This window comes from Diplodia seriata (assembly GCF_021436955.1).
Source record: "Diplodia seriata strain FDS-637 chromosome Unknown scaffold_6, whole genome shotgun sequence".
Lineage (NCBI taxonomy): Eukaryota > Fungi > Ascomycota > Dothideomycetes > Botryosphaeriales > Botryosphaeriaceae > Diplodia > Diplodia seriata.
Window position 1 is genome coordinate 3,012,054 of NW_027117313.1, and position 18,854 is coordinate 3,030,907.

An 18,854-nucleotide genomic window follows, 5' to 3' on the forward strand; every position below is an offset into this window, starting at 1 on the left:
TCATAATTAAAAACAGCTGACTGGCTAGCGACTGCTTCCTAGCACGCCTCAGCCGCTACACTTCTCTACCAATACATCAACCAAACCTCGGCTTAAACAACCTCTCCCTCCCCTTTCCCCTCCTCATCAACATCCTCTTTCCCTCCGTCCCATCCGTCCCATTCGCCACCGGATCCGGCGCATTCAGGGTCGTATTGTACGTCGCATCGCTCGGCAAAACCTCCAACTGCACCGTCTTACCCCCCTCCCGATACTCGCTCGTCGGCGTCCCCACCGTCACATACCCCTTCCCCACCTCCTCCTTGCCCGTCGCGAGATCCACGCCCGCCAGCGCGCGCTCGAACATCTCCAGCGCGGCGAGGGGCTGGTAAAACGGGACCTCGTGGCCGCTCTCGTATATACGCACGAACGCGAAGTTCGCCGCCTGGCGCACCTGGCCGTGGGCGACGCCGTCGCTCGTCTGGACGTCGGCGAAACCCGCGGCGGCGTAGCCGTCGGCGGCGATGAGGTCGGCGACGGCCTGGCCGCCCAGCCAGTTGCAGTTGTAGTCGGCGTCGCCGAAGTACAATGTCACGCTGACGTTGCGGGCGAGGAGGGACCGCACGTCTTCGACGGTGTTCATGCGGCGGTCGTCGTCGCCGGTCGACGAGAAGGCGGTGCCGACGGCGTTGTTGGACTCGGAGAAGTTGACGTGGGCGCCGATGGCGGATTGCACCGCGGGCGTGTTGAGGTAGTCGACGTAGAAGGAGTAGGGGAACGGGTCCGGCGTCAGCTCGCGGAAGTCGTATTCGTCGCGCCCCGAGTACATGTCGTACAGGTTCTCGACTTCCTGGTAGCAGAAGGTGTCGGCGGCGGCGCAGACCTCGTCGAGGCCCGAGGCGTAGCAGGCGACGGTTTGGTCGTAGCAGTTGCCCGCGCCGTAGAGGTTGTTGTACCACATGTCGGCGACGGTGGCGTTGAAGGGGTTGTAGTCGTACGTGTGGCCCGGGGAGATGGAGAAGTTGTAGTAGGCTTGGTATTGGATCAGCGGGTCGAACCAGCCGTTGCCGATCAGGATGGATTGCAGGTCGATGGTGATGGCGTCGGTGATGTTTTTGGCGTTTTGCTGCTCGATGTACTCTAGTGCATGTTAGTGGGTCGTTTTCTCCTTGGTTCTGACGCACTTGCCGCTAAACACAGGGGCGTAGTGGCCGCCGTAACTCTCGGTGGTGAAGTGGAATCCGTTCTGCGAGTACTCCGGGAAGGCGCCCATGAAGCCCTGGAGTGTCTTCCAGAAGTTGGGGGCGGCATTGTCGGTCGAGTTGGCCGTCAGGGTCAGGTTCGGGTACGAATAGGTGCCGCAGTCGGAGGCGTAGTCGGGGCAGGTGGCGTTGGGCAGGGTGACGATGTCGCCCTGGTCCGACGTGTAGGCGGGCACGGGGATCGAGTAGGAGAAGCCGACTTGGGTGGGTTGGTCGATGAAGAGCATGTTGCTGGCGTTGCTCCACGAGTACGGGTTGTTGTAGACGTTGCCGTCGATATCAATGCCGCAGGGGCCGAGTTCCTGGAAGAGGCCGATCATGGACGAGCTTCCGGGGCCTGCATGCAGCCGTCAATCGCCCGTCGTCTTGTGGATTCGCGGGGGGAAAGAGCATACCTCCATTGATCCACACGGTCAGCGGGGCCGTCGTCGGGTCCTGGTTGCGCGCCTCGAAGAACCACCTGCAAATCAGCCATCGAACCTCGCCAGCTCCAAGTGCCACACATACCAGAAGATGTGCTGGTCCTCGGCCACGTCGGCGTAGCCCGAGAAACTCTTGACGTCAGGATCCGTCTCGCAGATGCCCGTGGGAACCTGTTTCAACCGAGTCAGACAAATCTCGTCATTCGACAGTAAAACGCACCTCCTTGTACCGCACATTGACACCAGCGGCGCCCTTCTTGAGCGTCAGGTTCGTCGGCGCCGTCACGAACTGGGCGGACACGGCTGTTGCCGCGACGGCAATGGTAGTGAAGACTGACGGCATTGTCGCTTCGACCACGGCGGAGGAGGGCGAGGAGTCGGAGCGAAGGCGGCGGCGCGAGGGGAGAGCGCTGGAAGGGAAGCCATGATGGGGCCTGGCGGTTGTTAAATAAATACGGCAGAGGCGAGTCAACGCGTCAGCGTCCTTCTCCGCCGACGTCGTCGTCCAAATTGCGAGCCGTGTTGCGCGGCGTAGCGCGGTGTGGCACCCGATTGCGTGCAGCCCCGCGATAAGCAGCGGAGAGTCAGGATTCAGGAACCGCTAGCCCCAAACAGGCAGGTCGTGGCAGCCGATCAAGCTTCGGCAAAAGCTTGCGTCGCCCAATGACATTAATATCGCGCTTTCCGCTCGTCTCCGCCCCGGTGGTGGCTTCCCTCTTCCCCTTGCGTCGGCTGGATGGATTCTTCCGTGCATTGCTCGTACCGCTATCGTAGGCTGATGCCAGCCCAGACAATCTGTTCATGTGGGGCCGCCTCGGGGACGTCCGCCGCTTCTCTGGAACAGCACTCACTGATTTACTCTAGCCACAAACTCGGTAGCACGAAGAGACTTACGCAAGAACTGAGCAATGTTCCATCTGAGCAATACAATGACCTCACCCCCCACTGGATTGCAACAGTTAACAAGGTAAGTAACAAGTACAGGTATACCAAGGACCTCTATATGTGTCGAGGGAGGCGAGGGAGGGGGGAGAAAGAGGAGGAGTGAGTCGCGCATACTGAAGGCTTGCTTTTCGACGGGCGATTTGCTGGACGAGGCTGTGGATGAGGACGAGGTTGCCCGAAGGCGGGATATCTTGCCGGGATGGTCGCCATGGCCTCCCAAGCCAAGTTCGAGGGCATGGCGTCCTCCGATTTGGATATCCCGGCTCTGCGGACTGAGTAGGCCAGCTGCCTTGCCATCTCCAGCCAGTGCTTCGGGGACCGGCATAGCCTCGCCAAGACCCATCGACGTTAGTATGTTGAGCGCTTGCATTATTGTCTGAAGCGAGCTCGACGTATCTGCAGGCGGTGGAGATGGCAGCGTTCGCTAACAGCGACGACTGGAGCGCTGGCATGCCGACTGTACGCTTGCTGCTCAGTTGCTCGAGGCCTCCCTGTTTTCATCCCGCAATCGCTGCGTCAGTGTCGTCCTTGCCACCAGTATATCTCGTATGCTTGGATTTGTAGAGTGCGCCAATCGCAGCTACGCCAAGGAGCAGTGGCACCGATATTTCGGGTAGCAAGACGGCGGGCTCATGAGGGTACACCGGAAGATGGGGCTGATGGCTGTCCGCGGCTCTGGTTGGTGCGTACCACTTCTTTCCTACCTGGCGGAATTTTCTGCGTGAAGCGTGCAACAGGACGATACGACTTCAAGTTAATACGTACTTTGCCAAAAAAAGAAAAAATGAAACAAAATCGTTGTGTTAGCCGCCCGGTTGGGAGAAGACAGCATCAGCCAGCCCGGCGCGATGATTTTTTCTTTTTCATCTTCGGGAAGAAATTACGTATGGTCTGACCCGTGGTAATTGCGTCCAGAGAGGAGAATGGACGCCGCGGAACGACCGACCGCTCGCTTCTCAGGCGAAGAGAGGTTTCAAACCTCAATTTCCGGCTTGATGTACTTCATCATATCGAGCAGGAAGTACTCCTCGATGCCCGAATCAGCCGTCCCACTGCCATCCGTCCTATTGCTACTACCACTGCCTCCGCAACAATTAGCAAACCTCGTTTCTTTTCTCTCTCTCTCTCTCTCTCTCTCTCTCTCCCTCTCCAACATCCACCACGCCACCGCAAACAGAAAGAGCTCGCTCGCTCGCGTGCACAAAGAGAAAAAAAAAAAAGGAATTCCTCACAGATTCTTCTTCTTCTTCCCCGCCGCCGCATCATCACCACCACCAAACACGACCTCATCCCTCCCCCACCCCAGCACCACCGCCGCCGCCGCCGGGCCCCCCACGACGCTCCACCCCACCGCCCTTGCCAGCACGCCGCACAGCCCCCACCTTTCGCCCCCCTTCGTCCGCGTGTCCCGCAGGTACACCGTCGCCGCCCACACGACGCTCGCAACGCTACTAACGGCTTCGTCCCACTGCAGAAATCGGTGCACGCCCGTGGCGAGCGGGACGGGTGCAGCGGCGCCGGGGGAAGAGTACCGAGGCAGGTAGACGGCGGTGGGGTGGAGGGAGGCGGGGGAGTGGAAGAGGGACGGGAAGAAGGAGGCGGCTGAGGAGAGGGCGAGGGTGGCGGCGTGCGGGATGGTGGCGAGGAGGAGGGCGAAGAGGTGGCACCGTGCGGTGGTGGTTGTTGTTGGTTTCGTCGTCGTCGTCGTGGTGGTGAAGATGGGACGCAGGATCAATGCGCTGGAGAGGGAGATCCAGAGAGGGAACACTTGCCACGCCGTGGCGAGGTAGTGCTGCGTCTGCGCGGGGAGGCCGGCGAGGGCGAGGGCGTGGGGTGGCACGGCCATGGCGACGGTCGGCAGGATGTAGCCGAGCGTCATGGCCCACGGGAGGATGCGCGCCTCGACGGGGTCGATGGAGAGGGCGGCGGTGAGGGTGGTGGACGTGGGCCGCGCGGGGAGGGTGAGGAGGTGGGCGAGGCACCAGAGCGGGATGGTGATGGCGACGGACAGGTTTTGGTAGACGAGGCCGATGAGCGTGGTGCTGATGAGTTATCAGCTATTGAAATAACAAGGCGTGGCTGGAGCGCTTACTACGCGATGATGCGCCGTTTGTTGCCCTCGCGCTTCGCTTCCAGCTGCATCAGCGTCCAGTACGCGCCCATCTGGCCGAAGAAGTGGGCGGCCTGCAGCGAGCCGGCCGGATGGCGGCCGTCCAGCAGCTGCCAGAAGAAGATGAGCAGCACGGTGAACTGCCGGTCGAAGGCGGCCATGCCGGTCCACTCGCGCGTGAGAGGTACGGCGCCGTCGGTGCCGGGCATGGTGGTGATGGTGGGGTCGTCGACCATGTCGGTGATTTTGGCGAACATGCCGTTGTTGGCGCTGAAGACCATGGTCGTGGTTGCTCCGGCCGCCAGGAGCGCCGGGAGCAGCACCGTGGTCGAGAGGTTGAGATTGACCATCGTTGGAGAGTGTTGAGTGAAGCTGATGTCAGAAGAGAATATATCTGTTGGCGGATGCGCTCGGCTGCAAAATGCGGGGAGCGTCGACCGGGGTTGGAGAGATATCGCTGGGTACGTCTGTTGCGGAGATGCCGCATTGGGAAGTCGAAGCACGCGGTGCGTGAGAGCGGCGGCCTGCAATTGTCACAGTCAGTATTATCATCATGAGACAGCCTCAGGCGGTGAATGTATCCCGTGTGCTAACCCTTCAGCTGAGTAGTGTACATGATCAGCGGCGCCGCCATCTCGGAGAGGAATAGCGGCCATCAAGCTAAAATTTAGACTTGTACCAGGGGATGCGGCTCTCACCTAACCACTGTACCATGGCGTCACTGCTATGGACCCCTAGTTTTTTTATCTTTTGACCGGTTCGAAGCCGATAAATTGACCCGTTCTCCGCCTTTCTTCTCTCCCCACTACATCCACCATGTTGCCCGCCGCCATCTTCGCCCTCGCGACGCTGTGCTTCGGCGCCGCCAGCGCCAGCCTGACATGCAAGTCTGAATCGCAGCCCAACCCCATCCCCAAGGCCGGCGGCACCAACCCCACGGGCACCATCAACGGCACCATCGCCATCCTCCCCATCCCGCTCGAAGAAGCCCGGCGCATCATCGGCGACAACTACACCATCCAAACCGGCGCCTACCATTCGCAGCTCCCGACCTTCCCCGGAAACATGTACCCCGCCCTCCTCCAAGCCGTCGTCGACCACGACGTGCAAGCCAACGGCGTCAGCATCCCGGATTTCTCCGTAAGTTCACGTCGCCACCACCGCCCGTCCGTCCGCGAAAAGAAAAGCATCATTCTGACCAGCCCTTCCCCCAGCGCGTCTCCATCGAATTCCCCTTCCTCTCCATCCCCGGCGCCAACCCAAACACCCTCTTCCGCCTCGCCCCCATCCAAGCCATCACCGCGACCAACCCCGTCGCCCTCGCCGGCTCCGCCGCCTACGGCACCCGCGTGCTCTCCGCCGTCTTCGACCCGCCGTGCGACGCTTACGCCAGCCTGGAAGGCGCGCCCCTCACCATCTTCGACGCCCGCAAGCCGGCCCGCGCGGCAATCGCCGGCGACACTTTGTTCACCTCGGCCTTTGCGACCGTCGGCGGCGGCACCGAGGGCGGCGACGTCGGCCCTTACCCGCTTACTTTCTTCCAGAGGGTTGTCCAGCAGCCGCTTTTTGCGGATCCGAGCAAGGGTTGTGATAGGCAGCTGAGAAGGTTTGATACCGTGGTTACGAAGAAGCCGTTCCTGCCGGTGCTTGTGAAGGGTGTGGTGTGGGCGAGCGCGGAGATTTTTCAGGGGGATGTGGGAGGGGAGGCGGATGAGGAGGGGTACAAGGGGAGGAGGTGGCATGGCGCGTGGGGCGTTAGGGTGGATACGGCGTTTGTGGAGTGGAATAAGGTGGATTGCGATAGTTTGTGAGGGGAGGGGAGGGGGGGAGACGGAACGGAACTACCGTTCCTCGATGTCTGAGAAGGGGGATTGCGGAGTAATCTTTTTTGTTAAGGGCCTTTTTGTTATTACTCTTTTACTAAGTTCGTAGCGAGGCGTGGCGAGGGGGGAACCGAGAAAACACAGCTTGAAATTAGCCTATGCGGAGGTAGGGGGTGAGGGTAGTTTTGCCGTAGCTAGTAGAGGTGGAGGAAGGGTTGGTATGGGGTAATGTGTAATGTTTAGGTAGTGAAGTAGTTTCTAATGTTTGAGTATTAGCGGTAGAGTGACCATGTTTTGTCTGCTGGGCAGCATTGAAGAAATAGAGACGAAAGCGATTATCCAATTACTTACTTGGTTTTCTCGCCCAAGTGATTGAATCTTACCATCGAGGAACATGCTCCCGCACGCCAATGAAACAACGTCCGAACCCCTCACTGATCCCCTCCCCAACACTACTCAAACAAGCGCCCTCAACACCACCATCACGGGCAAACACGCAACCTTCTGCGCCAACGTCTCGTCCTCCCCCGCGCCCTGCCCCACACCCTCCTCTTCCTCCTTCGGAACCTCCAACATGCCCTCCCTCCCTCATCCAACTGGTCAAGTCCATCTGATGCAATCGCATATATAAACAACCGCCAACCCCTCTCTCTCATCAGCCCTCTCATCCTTCGACACCGCACTATAAACCTCCCACCCCACACATCCAACGCCCCACCCAATCAACGGCGCCATCAGACACGCCCGAAAGCCCCTCTCCCCCCTCCCACGGGATCAAACAACGCGGTGGTATAAAACTGCGCGCGACGCGACCTAACCCACGCACCGCAATTAACCCCACCCAGCCCAGCCCGGCCCACCCATGCCATCTCTCCCAGGGTGGCCAATAAACAAAGACAAATAAAGATAGGGTTCGATCTTTAGTTAATTAGTAGGCGGGGGGTCGGAATCTTTAGTTAATTGCGAATTCTTTATAAATAAGTAAAGATCTTTGCCTATTTGCTTAGCATATATTACGGGCTACTATCGTAAGATTCTTATGGTGTTTTGCCCCGATTGGGTAATACCCACCTGCCCTACCCTATCCCCCCCCCCCCCCCCCCCCTCTCTAAGCAATCAAATAAGCATTTCGCAAATAACCACGCCTTACGATCTTTAGTTGATTGGTTTAGCTGGAACCACGATCTTTGTTTGGTTGATTGGTTAAAACAATCAAAGCTTTGCAAACATGCTTGTTTGTTGGCCACCCTGATCTCTCCCCCGGCCGTCCCCAAGGTCCGCGATTAAACGGCAGCTCTGTCCGTCCGCCACTTCCCTTCCCTCTTCCCTCCCGCGCATGAGCCTAAGCCGCGCCGCCACGCCACGTAACGCGCGCCGGGAACCGTATGTGTGTGCATGCATGCGCCGGGCGCCGCGCCAGACACGCGCTGCCTGCCTGCCTGCCCTGCCCCCCCACACGAAAGGGAAGGGAATTTTCGACATCACAGCAGCACCCGGACCGGGACAGCGAGGGGGGCGAGCAGCTAGCCAGTACGTCGAACAAGAACACCACCGCGAACGCGAGCGCCTGGAACGTGTCCGCGTGCGGCCGACTTGGCGACGGCGGAGAGGGGGAGGAGGGTTTGTTGGTGCTGCGTACGTGTCTTCGTCGTAGCTGGGGCACGTACGGCTGAAGGGTTGGATGGCGATGAGCTGGAGACGGGCGACCATGGAGACGGGCGATGTATCGCGATGTGTTTGGCGCCCCTGACTAGAACTGGGATGGCGGCGGGCCGTGATCTTGGAGGGGAGGGTCGGAAGACAGCCGAGAGCGTAGTCCCTGATACGCTGTCTGCACTTCGACATTGCGAGACTTTGGAGCGGGTATGCACACCACGCAGGGTCGAGAAAGCGAGCCGTGTAGATGTAATAGGCGCCATTGACGGGGGTATAGGACGGCCAGCTCTCCAAGGGCTTGGCGTTGTGCAAAGCAGCATGAAGCCTACAGGCCGTCGGTGATGATTTGGTGCAGTTGTTGAGCGGATGGAGACGAAGAAGCCAATGGTCTGCCGTGCTTGCAGTCAGCTATAAACCCTCTACGACCAGTATAGAAATATCCCGGGGAAGCATACGCACTAGACTGCCGGGACCACCGGTGCTCACTGCTCAGCGCACTGCCAGAACCTACGAAGAGACCGGCGCCGATCGGGCCGCCTGTCACAGACGGGGCACAGGGATCGTCAGTGATTTTTTTTTCCTGAAATTGACGTGCCCCGGTTTGATGATTGAGGGACTTGCACGTACCAATTGCAACCATCTGCATACGGCGGCCTTGCAGCGCGCGTGCCAACGGCGTGGCCGCGGGGCCGATTCGACCATGGCGGCCGTATCGTAATGCCTAGGGAAGGAGCCGCCCCCGGTGACTGCGCGCACCGGCTCGCCTGATCCGTCGTCGGTGTGCTTTTTCTCTTCGTCGACTGGCTTTCTCAGCTCGCCCGAATAGTAGCGGGGAATCGGCATGGTTGGCAGCGGTGTGGATAAGGGAAATAAGTAGCAAAGGATTGGCGTGAAGGTGTCGAATAGATTCTGTTCCAAGTTACTGACGGACAGGTCAATGGGGTTCTGGGTGAGGGGGCGAGAAGCGGAGAAGAGCGAAGGCTTCGCATGGGGAGCTGGCAGGCACGGGTAAGTAGCAAAAGAGCGACGGAATGAAGCCGCCGCACATCGGATCAGACCCAATGCGAGATCATGCCGAAGTCTGCTGGTATGGAACGTTTCAGCTGCAGAAAGAATCCGGGTCAGCATTGACTTGGCTACATCCAGACAGCGAGCGTAACACCGAGGGCGAGCCCGCGTTGGGACGCCGTCAAAACGGTGCTACCTCTCGGCTAGGTGGCTGGCTGTGGCACGGGGGAAATAAAGTTGGCATGGTCGTATGCGAGTCGCGCTGCAGCTGTGCCGGAGTAGATGGTGTTACCAGTCATGTTCTGGCCCATTGGGAACGGGTGTGGAGAGTTGCAAAGGCTTCGCTGCTTGAGGGTGCTTGCGGGGAAGGCTACTTGGCAGCTTGGGTCAATTATACGACTTCCCACTGCATTAGCCGCCACCGGAAGAAGTCTGAGAGTCGATATGACTTCAGTCGGGGTTTCATTTTGGAATTCACCTTCTCGGTTTGAATCCCCAGCCAAAGGAATGCTCCGCAAATTATGGCATCTCTTTTTGCACTGCTACTTACGCCAGCCGAGAAGCGGCTTTAATAGGTGCTACAAGGCTGAATCAGAGCCAATGATCCCTTCCGTATAGGTACATGCTTGTACTACCCAGCAACAGCCCCCGCTTGCTTGTTGATGCTCCCACCCATGCTCGGCTAGGCTGTCTCACCTCGATACTCGTAGCTAACCGGCTTTTCTTACTCGCATTTTTGCCTATTAAACATTTTTCCTAGGGCATGAACCAAAGATTCAACGTGTTTTCCAGCTCTACTACAAACGCTTATGTGGTATGGTCATCACGCGCTACTTCGTAAAGTTATGCACTGCGTTATAAGAGTAGGTATAACAGACGGTCCTTAATTTTCTTCGCCGCTGTCAAGCAACATTTAGCTATCGTCGGCTCGCCTGGGACGACACGCCTTTGCGTATTCGTTACTGCAGAAGGCAAACAGGCAATATATATCATCATTGCACGTGTTTTACGAGTTTTCTTTGGATTGAGGTACAGTTTTCTGCACTTGTTGCACAGGCTGGGGAATCCTTACACAGCACTCGTTGTACACGGTCGGAAGATACCTTGCCTGACGGCTAAGACTCATGCGACTGTGTGCAGTTGTGGCTGGTATGGCTTACTGCGCATGGCGAAGCGGTGGCCCCATAAGCCAATCATTTGGGACACCATGACGCGAATCACAGATTGTACGAATTTAGCAAAGGTTTGGTGAGTATGGTAGAAACTTTATCAGCAGATGGGTAAAGTTGAAACAAACATTCCGGCGCATATTATGGGCAAATACCATAGTTCCTTCCAGTCCACAGCTTGGTTGGAGGCATGCTTTAGTACGACAGTCCTTCTAGTTAAAAAGGAATTACGGACGACTAATCTCAGCAACTGAACTTGTCTTCACTCTGAGCTTCGACCAGCAATGCGAATATCTACCGATACAGTGAGAGTAAAACTATCGATTATATAGCCTAGTCTCGTTTGGCCTCGGGTGCTTCTGAAAGTCTTATTCTAAAGGCGGAGAAGGGATGAGAAGGGACTTGAGAAACTCGAAAATGAGCTTTTACAGAACTGGTCCAATGCTACGTCCAGCATGGCTTAAGAACATCCTCCGGCAGCTTCTCCGCCAGGAAAAGTCAATAACCCATCTCTATCCGAAAGGGTACGCAACCATTTCAACCCTACAGACAAGGCCCGAGAACAGATGAAGTTGAGGAAAAAGTTTTGGGAATTGAATGTGATGGGATCGGACTAGCCAGTAACTCCAGCTCCAGCTTTACTGTTTCCAGAGCTGCCTTATGCATCCCCAGAAAAAAAAAAAAAAAGCACCGCCCCCACCCCTTCCCCTCCCCGGCGCACCTACTCGCCGTCATCCCCGCCATCTTCATCAAACCTCCCCGTCTCAAAAGAAAACCTCCTCAACCGCACCGCCACCACCTCAACCTCCGCACCACACTCCCTCAACCTCTCAACAACCGGCACGAAGCCCCAGGCGTCCTGCCACTTATCATCCCCCTCTCCACCTTCACCTTCACTGACTCCGTCCCTTACTCCCCTCTCAAGCGCGCGCCTTTGGACGCCATCATAGCAGTTCGGGCGCCCGGGGTCCTTGAACCGCGCCATCGCATCCGCGTCCGCCCACGTCCACACGTGCAGCACCGCGCCGCCTTCTTCCGGACGGGCCGTGCTGCTGCCGCTGCGGTGCGAGGCCAGGTCGCCGTGCCCGCGGTGCGCGTTGCCGGTCAGCGCGGACTGGAAGAAGGTGTCGAGTTGGGCGAGGGGGAGGGCGAAGGGGGAGGGGGAGGAGGAGGAGGAGGAGGAGGAGAAGAGTTCTTCGGAGGAGGAGGAGGAGGAGGAGGGGGAGGTGGGTGCGAAGAAGCGGCGGGCGCTGTGGCAGGGGGGGTTGCTGGTGTCGGCGTTGGCGGTGTTGTTGGCGGCGTCGTTGTTGGCGGTGTTGTCGGCGTTGTCGTTGTTATCGTTGTTGTTGTTGTCGGCCGGTATTTCATTTACGTCGTCGTCGTCGTCGTCGTTGTTGTTGGCTGATATCTCGTCGTGAACATCGACCCACGACGAAAACGACGACGACGAAGAAGAAGAAGATGATGAGATGTCGCGTAAGATACAGTGACGGATCCTGGAGCTGGGGTTCTCGTCGTCGGACTCGTCGCTGTCTTCTTCATCATCAAGACCCGACTCTTCTTCGGATGATGTTTCGTATTCGGGGATGCGGATGAGCGCGAGCTCCTGCACGCACTTGCGGTCCTGGGCATGGGGCTGTATGAAGAAGCTAAAAACGTCGGCGCGAGGTGCGGACGCCAGGTAGGGAGTTATGGGCGCGTAGATGGGCGATGGTGGGTCCAACGCAGCTTTGACGGTGCTGTTGTCACCTGCTCTGCCATAGCCTAGAAGTTATTGTGTGAGTTCTTTTCGCGCTGGACAATGGTGATGGAGAAACGTACAAATTATGACGACTGCTTTCTCCGGGTTGTCGAGGTGCGGTCCGGCCAAGATGCAGCCATCGCCATTTTCGGGGCATGTGAAGAGCGGAGTCTCGCGGAGGTTGAAGAGGAATTGCTTCACCGGGGTGTCCAGGTCTGCGAAATGGCTGCCTGGCCGAAAGTGCAGCTGCACCAGTCCTACCGGTAGCATAGTAGAGGGGTGTGGTGTGCGAAGAACGAGGCGGCGTGCCCTCTCCACTTATATAATTTTAGTTGCCGCTCAGCCCCCAACTACTCACCATGAGTCATCCCTGTCGCCTCCGCTCATTGTCTGTATTTTGAGTCAACACCCTTTCTGCCTTGGCTTCACTTTTCTCAAAAAGGTAATTCATCTTCTGCAGAATTGCCAAGATGTGCGTTGCTGCACCACGCCCCGGTGGAGGCTATAGTTGGAAACACTTGCGATACCGCGATCGGCAACTGTGCCGCATGAAAAATGCCTCCTGTGCCTCCTGTGCCTCATCCAACTCCGACCGAAAGCATGCACAGCACACTTTCACTTCGCCAGCCAGCGTCTAAACTCTCCGATTTGCTTCGTCTTTGGAACCGCCAACACCGACATCACGAACAATATGTTGGCACTTTCGGTCGTGTTCATCCGTGTCCGTCCTAGCTAGTTGTCCGTGATGTACATGGAGGAGAGAGGAAGGGGAAAATTAGCATGATTATAAGAAGGGAATTCGAACGAGCTATGGTTGCATGTTACTCCTGTACAAACAAGCTCTTCAAACCCCGATTCCATACCTATCCCCCTTCGTTATCAATCAACTACGTCTTATCAGCTTCTCTTTTGCAATCTTGGCGAAGATGAAACTCTGGCTCCTATCTTCCGTGCTTCCTCTGAGCCTTGCCTGGCCAGCTCCGTACAATCAATCCTCGATTGACGCAACAGGGATACATGAGCTCTCCAGGCGGGCTGCCGCCCCAGTCTTCTACCCCTGGCCGGGGAAGTTGGAGAAAGGCGGTTGCGACGAGCACCTTGACACCATTAATGAGGCTTATGACCAAGTAAATGATCCCAGAGGGCATGAACCACGGACATCCATCACGGTCAAGCTAACAAATTCGCATCCAGGCATTGGAGATGGCAACCCAAGCTCGAAATGCGTTGGATATGCTCAAGTCTAGCCGACCCAAAGGTGGCGATGCTGCCTCCAAGGAAGAATACAACAAGGTATGAGAGAAAACAAGTGACGCCCTCTGCGAGTGCAATGGCTAATGGCATTAGGCGCTGAAATGGGACAAATATCAGACCTCCGTCAGGGATCTATTCAATATCAACATTGACTCCCAGAAGGAGCCGGATGCAGACGCGAAGAATCAGATTCAGAAACTGCAGGGTGCGTACACCAAATACACCCGAATCGCTACGGGCTCCGAAGGCGCGCTGACCCAGAGAAGACAAATTCAGCCGCATTAGCCAGCTGAAAGGCTCCACGGGTGAGCCGAAAGACAGGAAAAAACCGAGACTGTTCTGCGGGGAGCAGGGAATACCTTCGATGCCTGCGGGAGAAACGATTGCTGAAGAAGAATCAGAAAAGGCCAAGGAGCGTCCAGCAGGTGAGCGTTCCGAACCCGACTGTTACTCCGGAGCATCTGTATTCTCAGAACCAATCGTATTGACCAATCTTCATAGGGCGGTATGGGGCCTGGGTTTACCCACAGCGCAAGTCGAAGAGCGTGAACAAGCGAATCCCCCTTTCCAAGTTCGACAAGGGCGATTACGAGAAGGACGTCGACCATCCCTGCAAGGCAGGTGGCAAGGCCTTTGCCCTTACTAAGAATGATGCAAACGCTATCTTTATCTGCGATAGAGGCATGGAATTCCAGGCCAAATTGATTGCCCCCGAAGAAGGCAAATCAATGGCGAAGACACTCATGAAGAACAGGGCTTTGAGCGACACGCTACTGCATGAGATGTTCCACCTGTTCTGGAATCGTATGTTCAATGGCTCTATTCTCATGAAGCTGGTTTGTGGAATTGCTGACCGAAACAAACAGTTGACGATGTGCGCAAAGTCAAGTTCGCACACAAGGGTTCCGACGAACCTGAGTGGAAAGACGAAGCTCAAAGGATCCCCGAGCGGGATGATGATCTAGTGTGAGTGCACTCCGCTGACTGATTCGCAGCCCAGTAGTGCTAACCTTGCGTAGTTACGGCTATCTTGCCTCGTACCAGTTGGCCAAATATGTTCCCAAAGCTGCATCGAAGACTGTCGAGTATGTATCTGTCTAACCTTAAGAGCCGATACCATGAAACTAATACGAAGCAGAACATACGTATGGTTTGCGATTTCCGTGTTTAATGAGGACTGGAAGTTTGAAGGCAAAGATGGCGAGGCCAAGAAGATTGCATGGAAGAAATAGGAGGACCCGCTGCTTTTTACGCTCTACTGCTATATGAAGCATGTTTCAACGGATATAAGAGAAGGAAAGAAGGAGCTGTTATGGTGGTGATGGTGCTGGTTTGTACTGGAAAAGGGTTTGACATGCTTGGCTTGGAAAGGTGATGGTGTGGAGAGAAGTAAAATTGGCCGGTTGGTGTAGAAGCGCTTCTTTCGTTCCGCATGTTTTTACTCTCGCATGTATTGGGGGGTATCTACAATGTTCATACAAAGCTAGCAGTCACGGGCATTATCTTATGGACAACATCGAGCGACACTGAGTATTCTTCGCGGTTAAGTGGTTAGCACTTTGCTGAAATAGAATGATAAACGGAGTACTTCTCTTGGTCTTGTTCAACAGGCGCAGTGAGCCCATTGACCGGCTATGCAGTTCAGCAACGAAGCCTTCACTTCTCAGATGCGTCACATACCAACAATCACGCTGTCACAAAAAAGTCCAAAGGATTGATATCAGTCAAATGTAACATTGAAAAGTTCGTACAATCATCTACACGTTCTACATTCACAGTCATGCCATCGAGCGGACAATGTCTACAACAACACCATGCCTCTCGCGCAATCATAAAAGACAAATCACATCTCCAAGTCGTGAAAAGGAAACCCCGCATCACCAAAACGTTCGCTCATGCGTGGCTCTTGGCAGCGGCCTTCCTCTCCTTCCTGAGCTCCCTGGTATACTTCACACCGAAGCCATGCTTGAACACCTCCTGGATCTCCTCGAGCGTCAAGCCGCTGACCTCGGGGTAGAAGAAGATGATGAGGACCCAACCGACGCCGCAGATGGCGGCGTAGAAGCCAAAGGCACCGCTGGGGGTCATGCTCTTCATCATGGTCAGGAAGGTGGAGCTGACGATGATGTTGGAGCCCCAGCAGGAGCACGTCATGAACATGGTGCCGACGGCGCGGACCTCCATGGGGAAGAAGTCGACGGACATCCACGCGGTATTGCCGACGGAGACGCCGTAAAAAAAGACGAACCACACGATGAAGACGAGCACGACGATGGCGGGCGGTGTGACCTTGGCGTTGGTGATGGCGAGCGTGTCGGTATCGACGGGGATGAAGGAGAAGGCGACGGCGACGGCGAGCAGGCCGGCCGACATGCCCCACACGGTGCTGACGAGCACGCGGCGGCGGCCCCACGGGTCGACGGCCATGGCGTTGATCCAGGTCATGACGAAGTTGGTGCCGGCGACGACGAGGCCGACGGCGACGGGGTTAGAAAAGCCGACGAGGGCGAAGAGCGTCGACGAGTAGTACATGAGCGTGTTGAAGCCCGACATCTGGCTGACGACCATAAGGCCGCACGCGCACACGAGAGCGCGGAAGTTGGACGGCACCGTGTGCAGCTTCTTGACGAGGTACCACATGGACTTGCCCTCGGTGACCTCGCGCGCCTGCTCGACGGAGCGCGCGATGAGGCGGACCTTGTCCTTGACCTGCTCGGGCGAGGCGTGCTTGTAGATGCGGGCGACGACGCGCTCGGCCTCGTCGAGCTTGCCGTGGAAGACCAGCTGCCGCGGCGACTCCGGGCAGAAGGGCAGCAGGCACGCGAGGATGACGGACGGCACGCCGCCGAGCCCGACCATGTAGCGCCAGCCGTGCGGCACGTGGGCGAAGGCGGCTCCGATGCCGTACGAGATGACTTGGCCGCCCGTGATGGACATGTTGTTGAGCCCGACCATGCGCCCGCGCACCTTGGTCGGCGCGATCTCTGCGATGTACATGGGCACCTGTGCGTTCCGCCGTCAGTTCGGGCGCGAGAGAGGTGTTAGAGGCGAGGCTTTACGTACCACCATGGCGGCTGAGCCGACGCCGAATCCGACAATGAGTCTGCCGACTGCCATTTGCGCGAGCGTGTACGATGCGGCCTGGATGATTGCGCCGATGGTGAAGAGGACGCAGCTAGGGGGCGATGAGCATCTGTTTCCTCCCATCTCGGTCACGGCGTCACTTACTTGGCGTAGATGGCGGCCTTGCGTCCGTAGCGATCAGCCGTCAGACCAGCAATGATGGCGCCGCAGAATGCGCCGCCAGAGCATAGGGAAGTGATCAGTTCCTTCTCGTTGGCTGGCAGGTCGTGGCCGAGACTGCTGCCTATGTAGACGAGCACGGCCGAGATGATGCCAGTGTCGTATCCGAACAGGGCGCCGGCAATGGATGCGCAGAGAGCAACGAGCCAGATGAAGGACCCGACCTTGGTGTCTTCGATGGAGTCGTCGATGGGTGTTTCGAGGTCCTCGGTCGATGCGTACTCGACCTTCTCCGACATGATTTTGTCTTGGAGCGTGTCGTGCTCGAGCACCGTCTTCTTGTGGTCGGTCGTCATTTTGGGTTGTTGGGGAGGAGAGAAGATAATATGGGGGGAGGAATGGAGTGAAGAAGACTCGTGTCCAGCCTGCGACTTGGCCTGCAGTAGGAATTGGGTTGGATCTGGGATGGCGGTGGGTTATATAGATTTTGGAGTCGATCTGCAAACCCAACCTCTGTTTCTAGGCCCAAGGCGGCCAAACCGTCAATGATTTCCCCGGATGCTATTGCGAGGTTAAATCTGACTGCGCGGCTCTGGACCGGGCTAGCCGCACTGGCAGCTTGCATAGCGCGCGGCAACCGCCACAAAGATGGCACTCTGCCCTAGTCATCCATGCCGTCCAATCACCGCTCCCGTCTTCCAACCCGGCATCCCCATGAGGCGACACCTAGTTTCCTGCCGTCGAAAATCCGGAGAACGTGGGGTGGGATTCTGGGGAAGCGGGGGTGGGGGAGGCTTGTGCGGCTAACATGGCCGCTGATGTTCATCTGCCGTAATTTTCGCCGGTTCGAGCTAAATCTGACGGCTCCGTCGCCCAGTCTCGGCTTCGTCTCTCGCCGCTTATTGCCCTTTCCACCCACTCGGGAAACATGCTCTGTTCGGGAAGTCCCGCGACGACAACTGCCGCCAGGCGAATACGTCTGGTCTCCACAACCACAAGGAAAGTTCGTGAATGATGGCGCTATCCAAGCCATCAGGCGTGCTGAGCTGAGTCCAATACCATGAATCGGGTGCCGAATGACGTCGCGCCTGGGACGGGCCGCCTGTTTCCACTCATGGAACATGCAATCCATTTCCCGCCATCGCAACACTTCCCGGAATCATCATGCGACTCCCCTGTCACAACGTGAAGGATTTCTCTCGAGCTGTAAGTGGCATGATTCGTGCCGTCACAAAGTGTTGATGTCCCCAACCTCAACGCTTTCTATGATTGTTGCGAAAGTATGATCGAAGAGAGCCGACTGCGGCAGATCCTGCAAGAAACACAACTACACAATCGACCGAACATCCCGATTGGGGGATTAGCCTCGCGTTGGGTGAAACAAAGGATCGGCGGGCTTGACTGCAGGTACCCATGGCCTTGCGGACAGTTACCTGGTTCTCGGGCACGCTCATCGCCTTGTCTAGTCACTTGGCGCTTGTGATGCGAAGCCTGCGTCTCTAAGGAGGTGATGAAGCAGTCTGGCATCTCGAGTCTCCCTATATTAAAGGCGACAGCTCTCATGGGACACGCGGGAAGGGGCAAAGTCTTGGTAGCCCACTGTCGCGGCATTTGATCCCCTATCAACGCCACTGGCCTTGGTAAGAGCCTCATGGCCATTTACACCAGACTGAAGCAGGAGTAGACTCAAAGGCCCTATCGGAGGATTAGCTCATATGATAACGTATGAGTGAACACGATACCGACACGAAGGATAATCTCCCTAAATCGGGATGTACCACAAGACCAAATAGGGGTAGGAAATGTAGAGCGTAAGTAAGTAGATACATTCATCTCCTATGAGCATAGAGGTACTGCGAGCCTCTAGAGTCGGAGCACACCAGCCCTCGCCACCTGAAACCTATTGCTTCCGATCAAGGCAATCGTTGATCGATTACATCGTGATCCAGAAAGGTATGCTCTAAAATACTGATCCGAGCATCTCCATCCATGCATCTAGTACACTGTTCACTAAACATTTTATCCGGTCGGTTGGCCTATTGGCTTGTGTAGCAGCTTTCACTCTTTCCAGATGGTTTTTAGTAGCGGCGGGTCTTATAGATGGAAGTTTTGTCGAGGCAGACGGGTGAAGGGAGAGTTCAAGGCGCAAGGTGCGAGCGCCTCATCCGGTAGAAACGTGCCACATCAGCCGGTGTTCCCCTTGGTGCTGATCAGACCTCAACAGCCCAATCGCTCTCGAGAT

The 18,854-nt window shown here is 56.8% G+C and overlaps 7 protein-coding genes across 7 annotated transcripts; 2 read left to right on the plus strand and 5 right to left on the minus strand.

The window, feature by feature from the left end:
• Window positions 1–76: 76 nt before the first annotated feature.
• SLS55_006764 (uncharacterized protein) lies at window positions 77–1,561 on the minus strand (the record flags this gene model as incomplete). Its single annotated transcript, XM_066778193.1, has 2 exons — window positions 77–1,119; window positions 1,201–1,561. 2 exons carry the CDS (start codon window positions 1,559–1,561, stop codon window positions 77–79), a joined length of 1,404 nt encoding a protein of 467 aa, XP_066632288.1.
• A 147-nt stretch (window positions 1,562–1,708) lies between these two features.
• SLS55_006765 (uncharacterized protein) lies at window positions 1,709–2,006 on the minus strand (the record flags this gene model as incomplete). The annotated part of the gene is made up of 2 exons (XM_066778194.1): window positions 1,709–1,834; window positions 1,884–2,006. 2 exons carry the CDS (start codon window positions 2,004–2,006, stop codon window positions 1,709–1,711), a joined length of 249 nt encoding a protein of 82 aa, XP_066632289.1.
• Window positions 2,007–4,699: 2,693 nt separating this feature from the next.
• On the minus strand, window positions 4,700–5,068 carry SLS55_006766 (uncharacterized protein; the record flags this gene model as incomplete). The annotated part of the gene is made up of 1 exon (XM_066778195.1): window positions 4,700–5,068. One exon carries the CDS (start codon window positions 5,066–5,068, stop codon window positions 4,700–4,702), a length of 369 nt encoding a protein of 122 aa, XP_066632290.1.
• Window positions 5,069–5,599: 531 nt separating this feature from the next.
• On the plus strand, window positions 5,600–6,529 carry SLS55_006767 (uncharacterized protein; the record flags this gene model as incomplete). The annotated part of the gene is made up of 2 exons (XM_066778196.1): window positions 5,600–5,605; window positions 5,933–6,529. The coding sequence occupies 2 exons, from the start codon at window positions 5,600–5,602 to the stop codon at window positions 6,527–6,529; spliced, it is 603 nt and encodes a 200-aa protein (XP_066632291.1).
• Window positions 6,530–11,095: 4,566 nt separating this feature from the next.
• On the minus strand, window positions 11,096–12,385 carry SLS55_006768 (uncharacterized protein; the record flags this gene model as incomplete). Its single annotated transcript, XM_066778197.1, has 2 exons — window positions 11,096–12,138; window positions 12,196–12,385. The coding sequence occupies 2 exons, from the start codon at window positions 12,383–12,385 to the stop codon at window positions 11,096–11,098; spliced, it is 1,233 nt and encodes a 410-aa protein (XP_066632292.1).
• Window positions 12,386–13,348: 963 nt separating this feature from the next.
• Window positions 13,349–14,334, plus strand: SLS55_006769 (uncharacterized protein; the record flags this gene model as incomplete). The annotated part of the gene is made up of 4 exons (XM_066778198.1): window positions 13,349–13,408; window positions 13,463–13,574; window positions 13,636–13,794; window positions 13,871–14,334. 4 exons carry the CDS (start codon window positions 13,349–13,351, stop codon window positions 14,332–14,334), a joined length of 795 nt encoding a protein of 264 aa, XP_066632293.1.
• Window positions 14,335–15,262: 928 nt separating this feature from the next.
• SLS55_006770 (uncharacterized protein) lies at window positions 15,263–16,968 on the minus strand (the record flags this gene model as incomplete). Its single annotated transcript, XM_066778199.1, has 3 exons — window positions 15,263–16,372; window positions 16,433–16,544; window positions 16,598–16,968. The coding sequence occupies 3 exons, from the start codon at window positions 16,966–16,968 to the stop codon at window positions 15,263–15,265; spliced, it is 1,593 nt and encodes a 530-aa protein (XP_066632294.1).
• Between the last annotated feature and the right edge of the window lie 1,886 nt (window positions 16,969–18,854).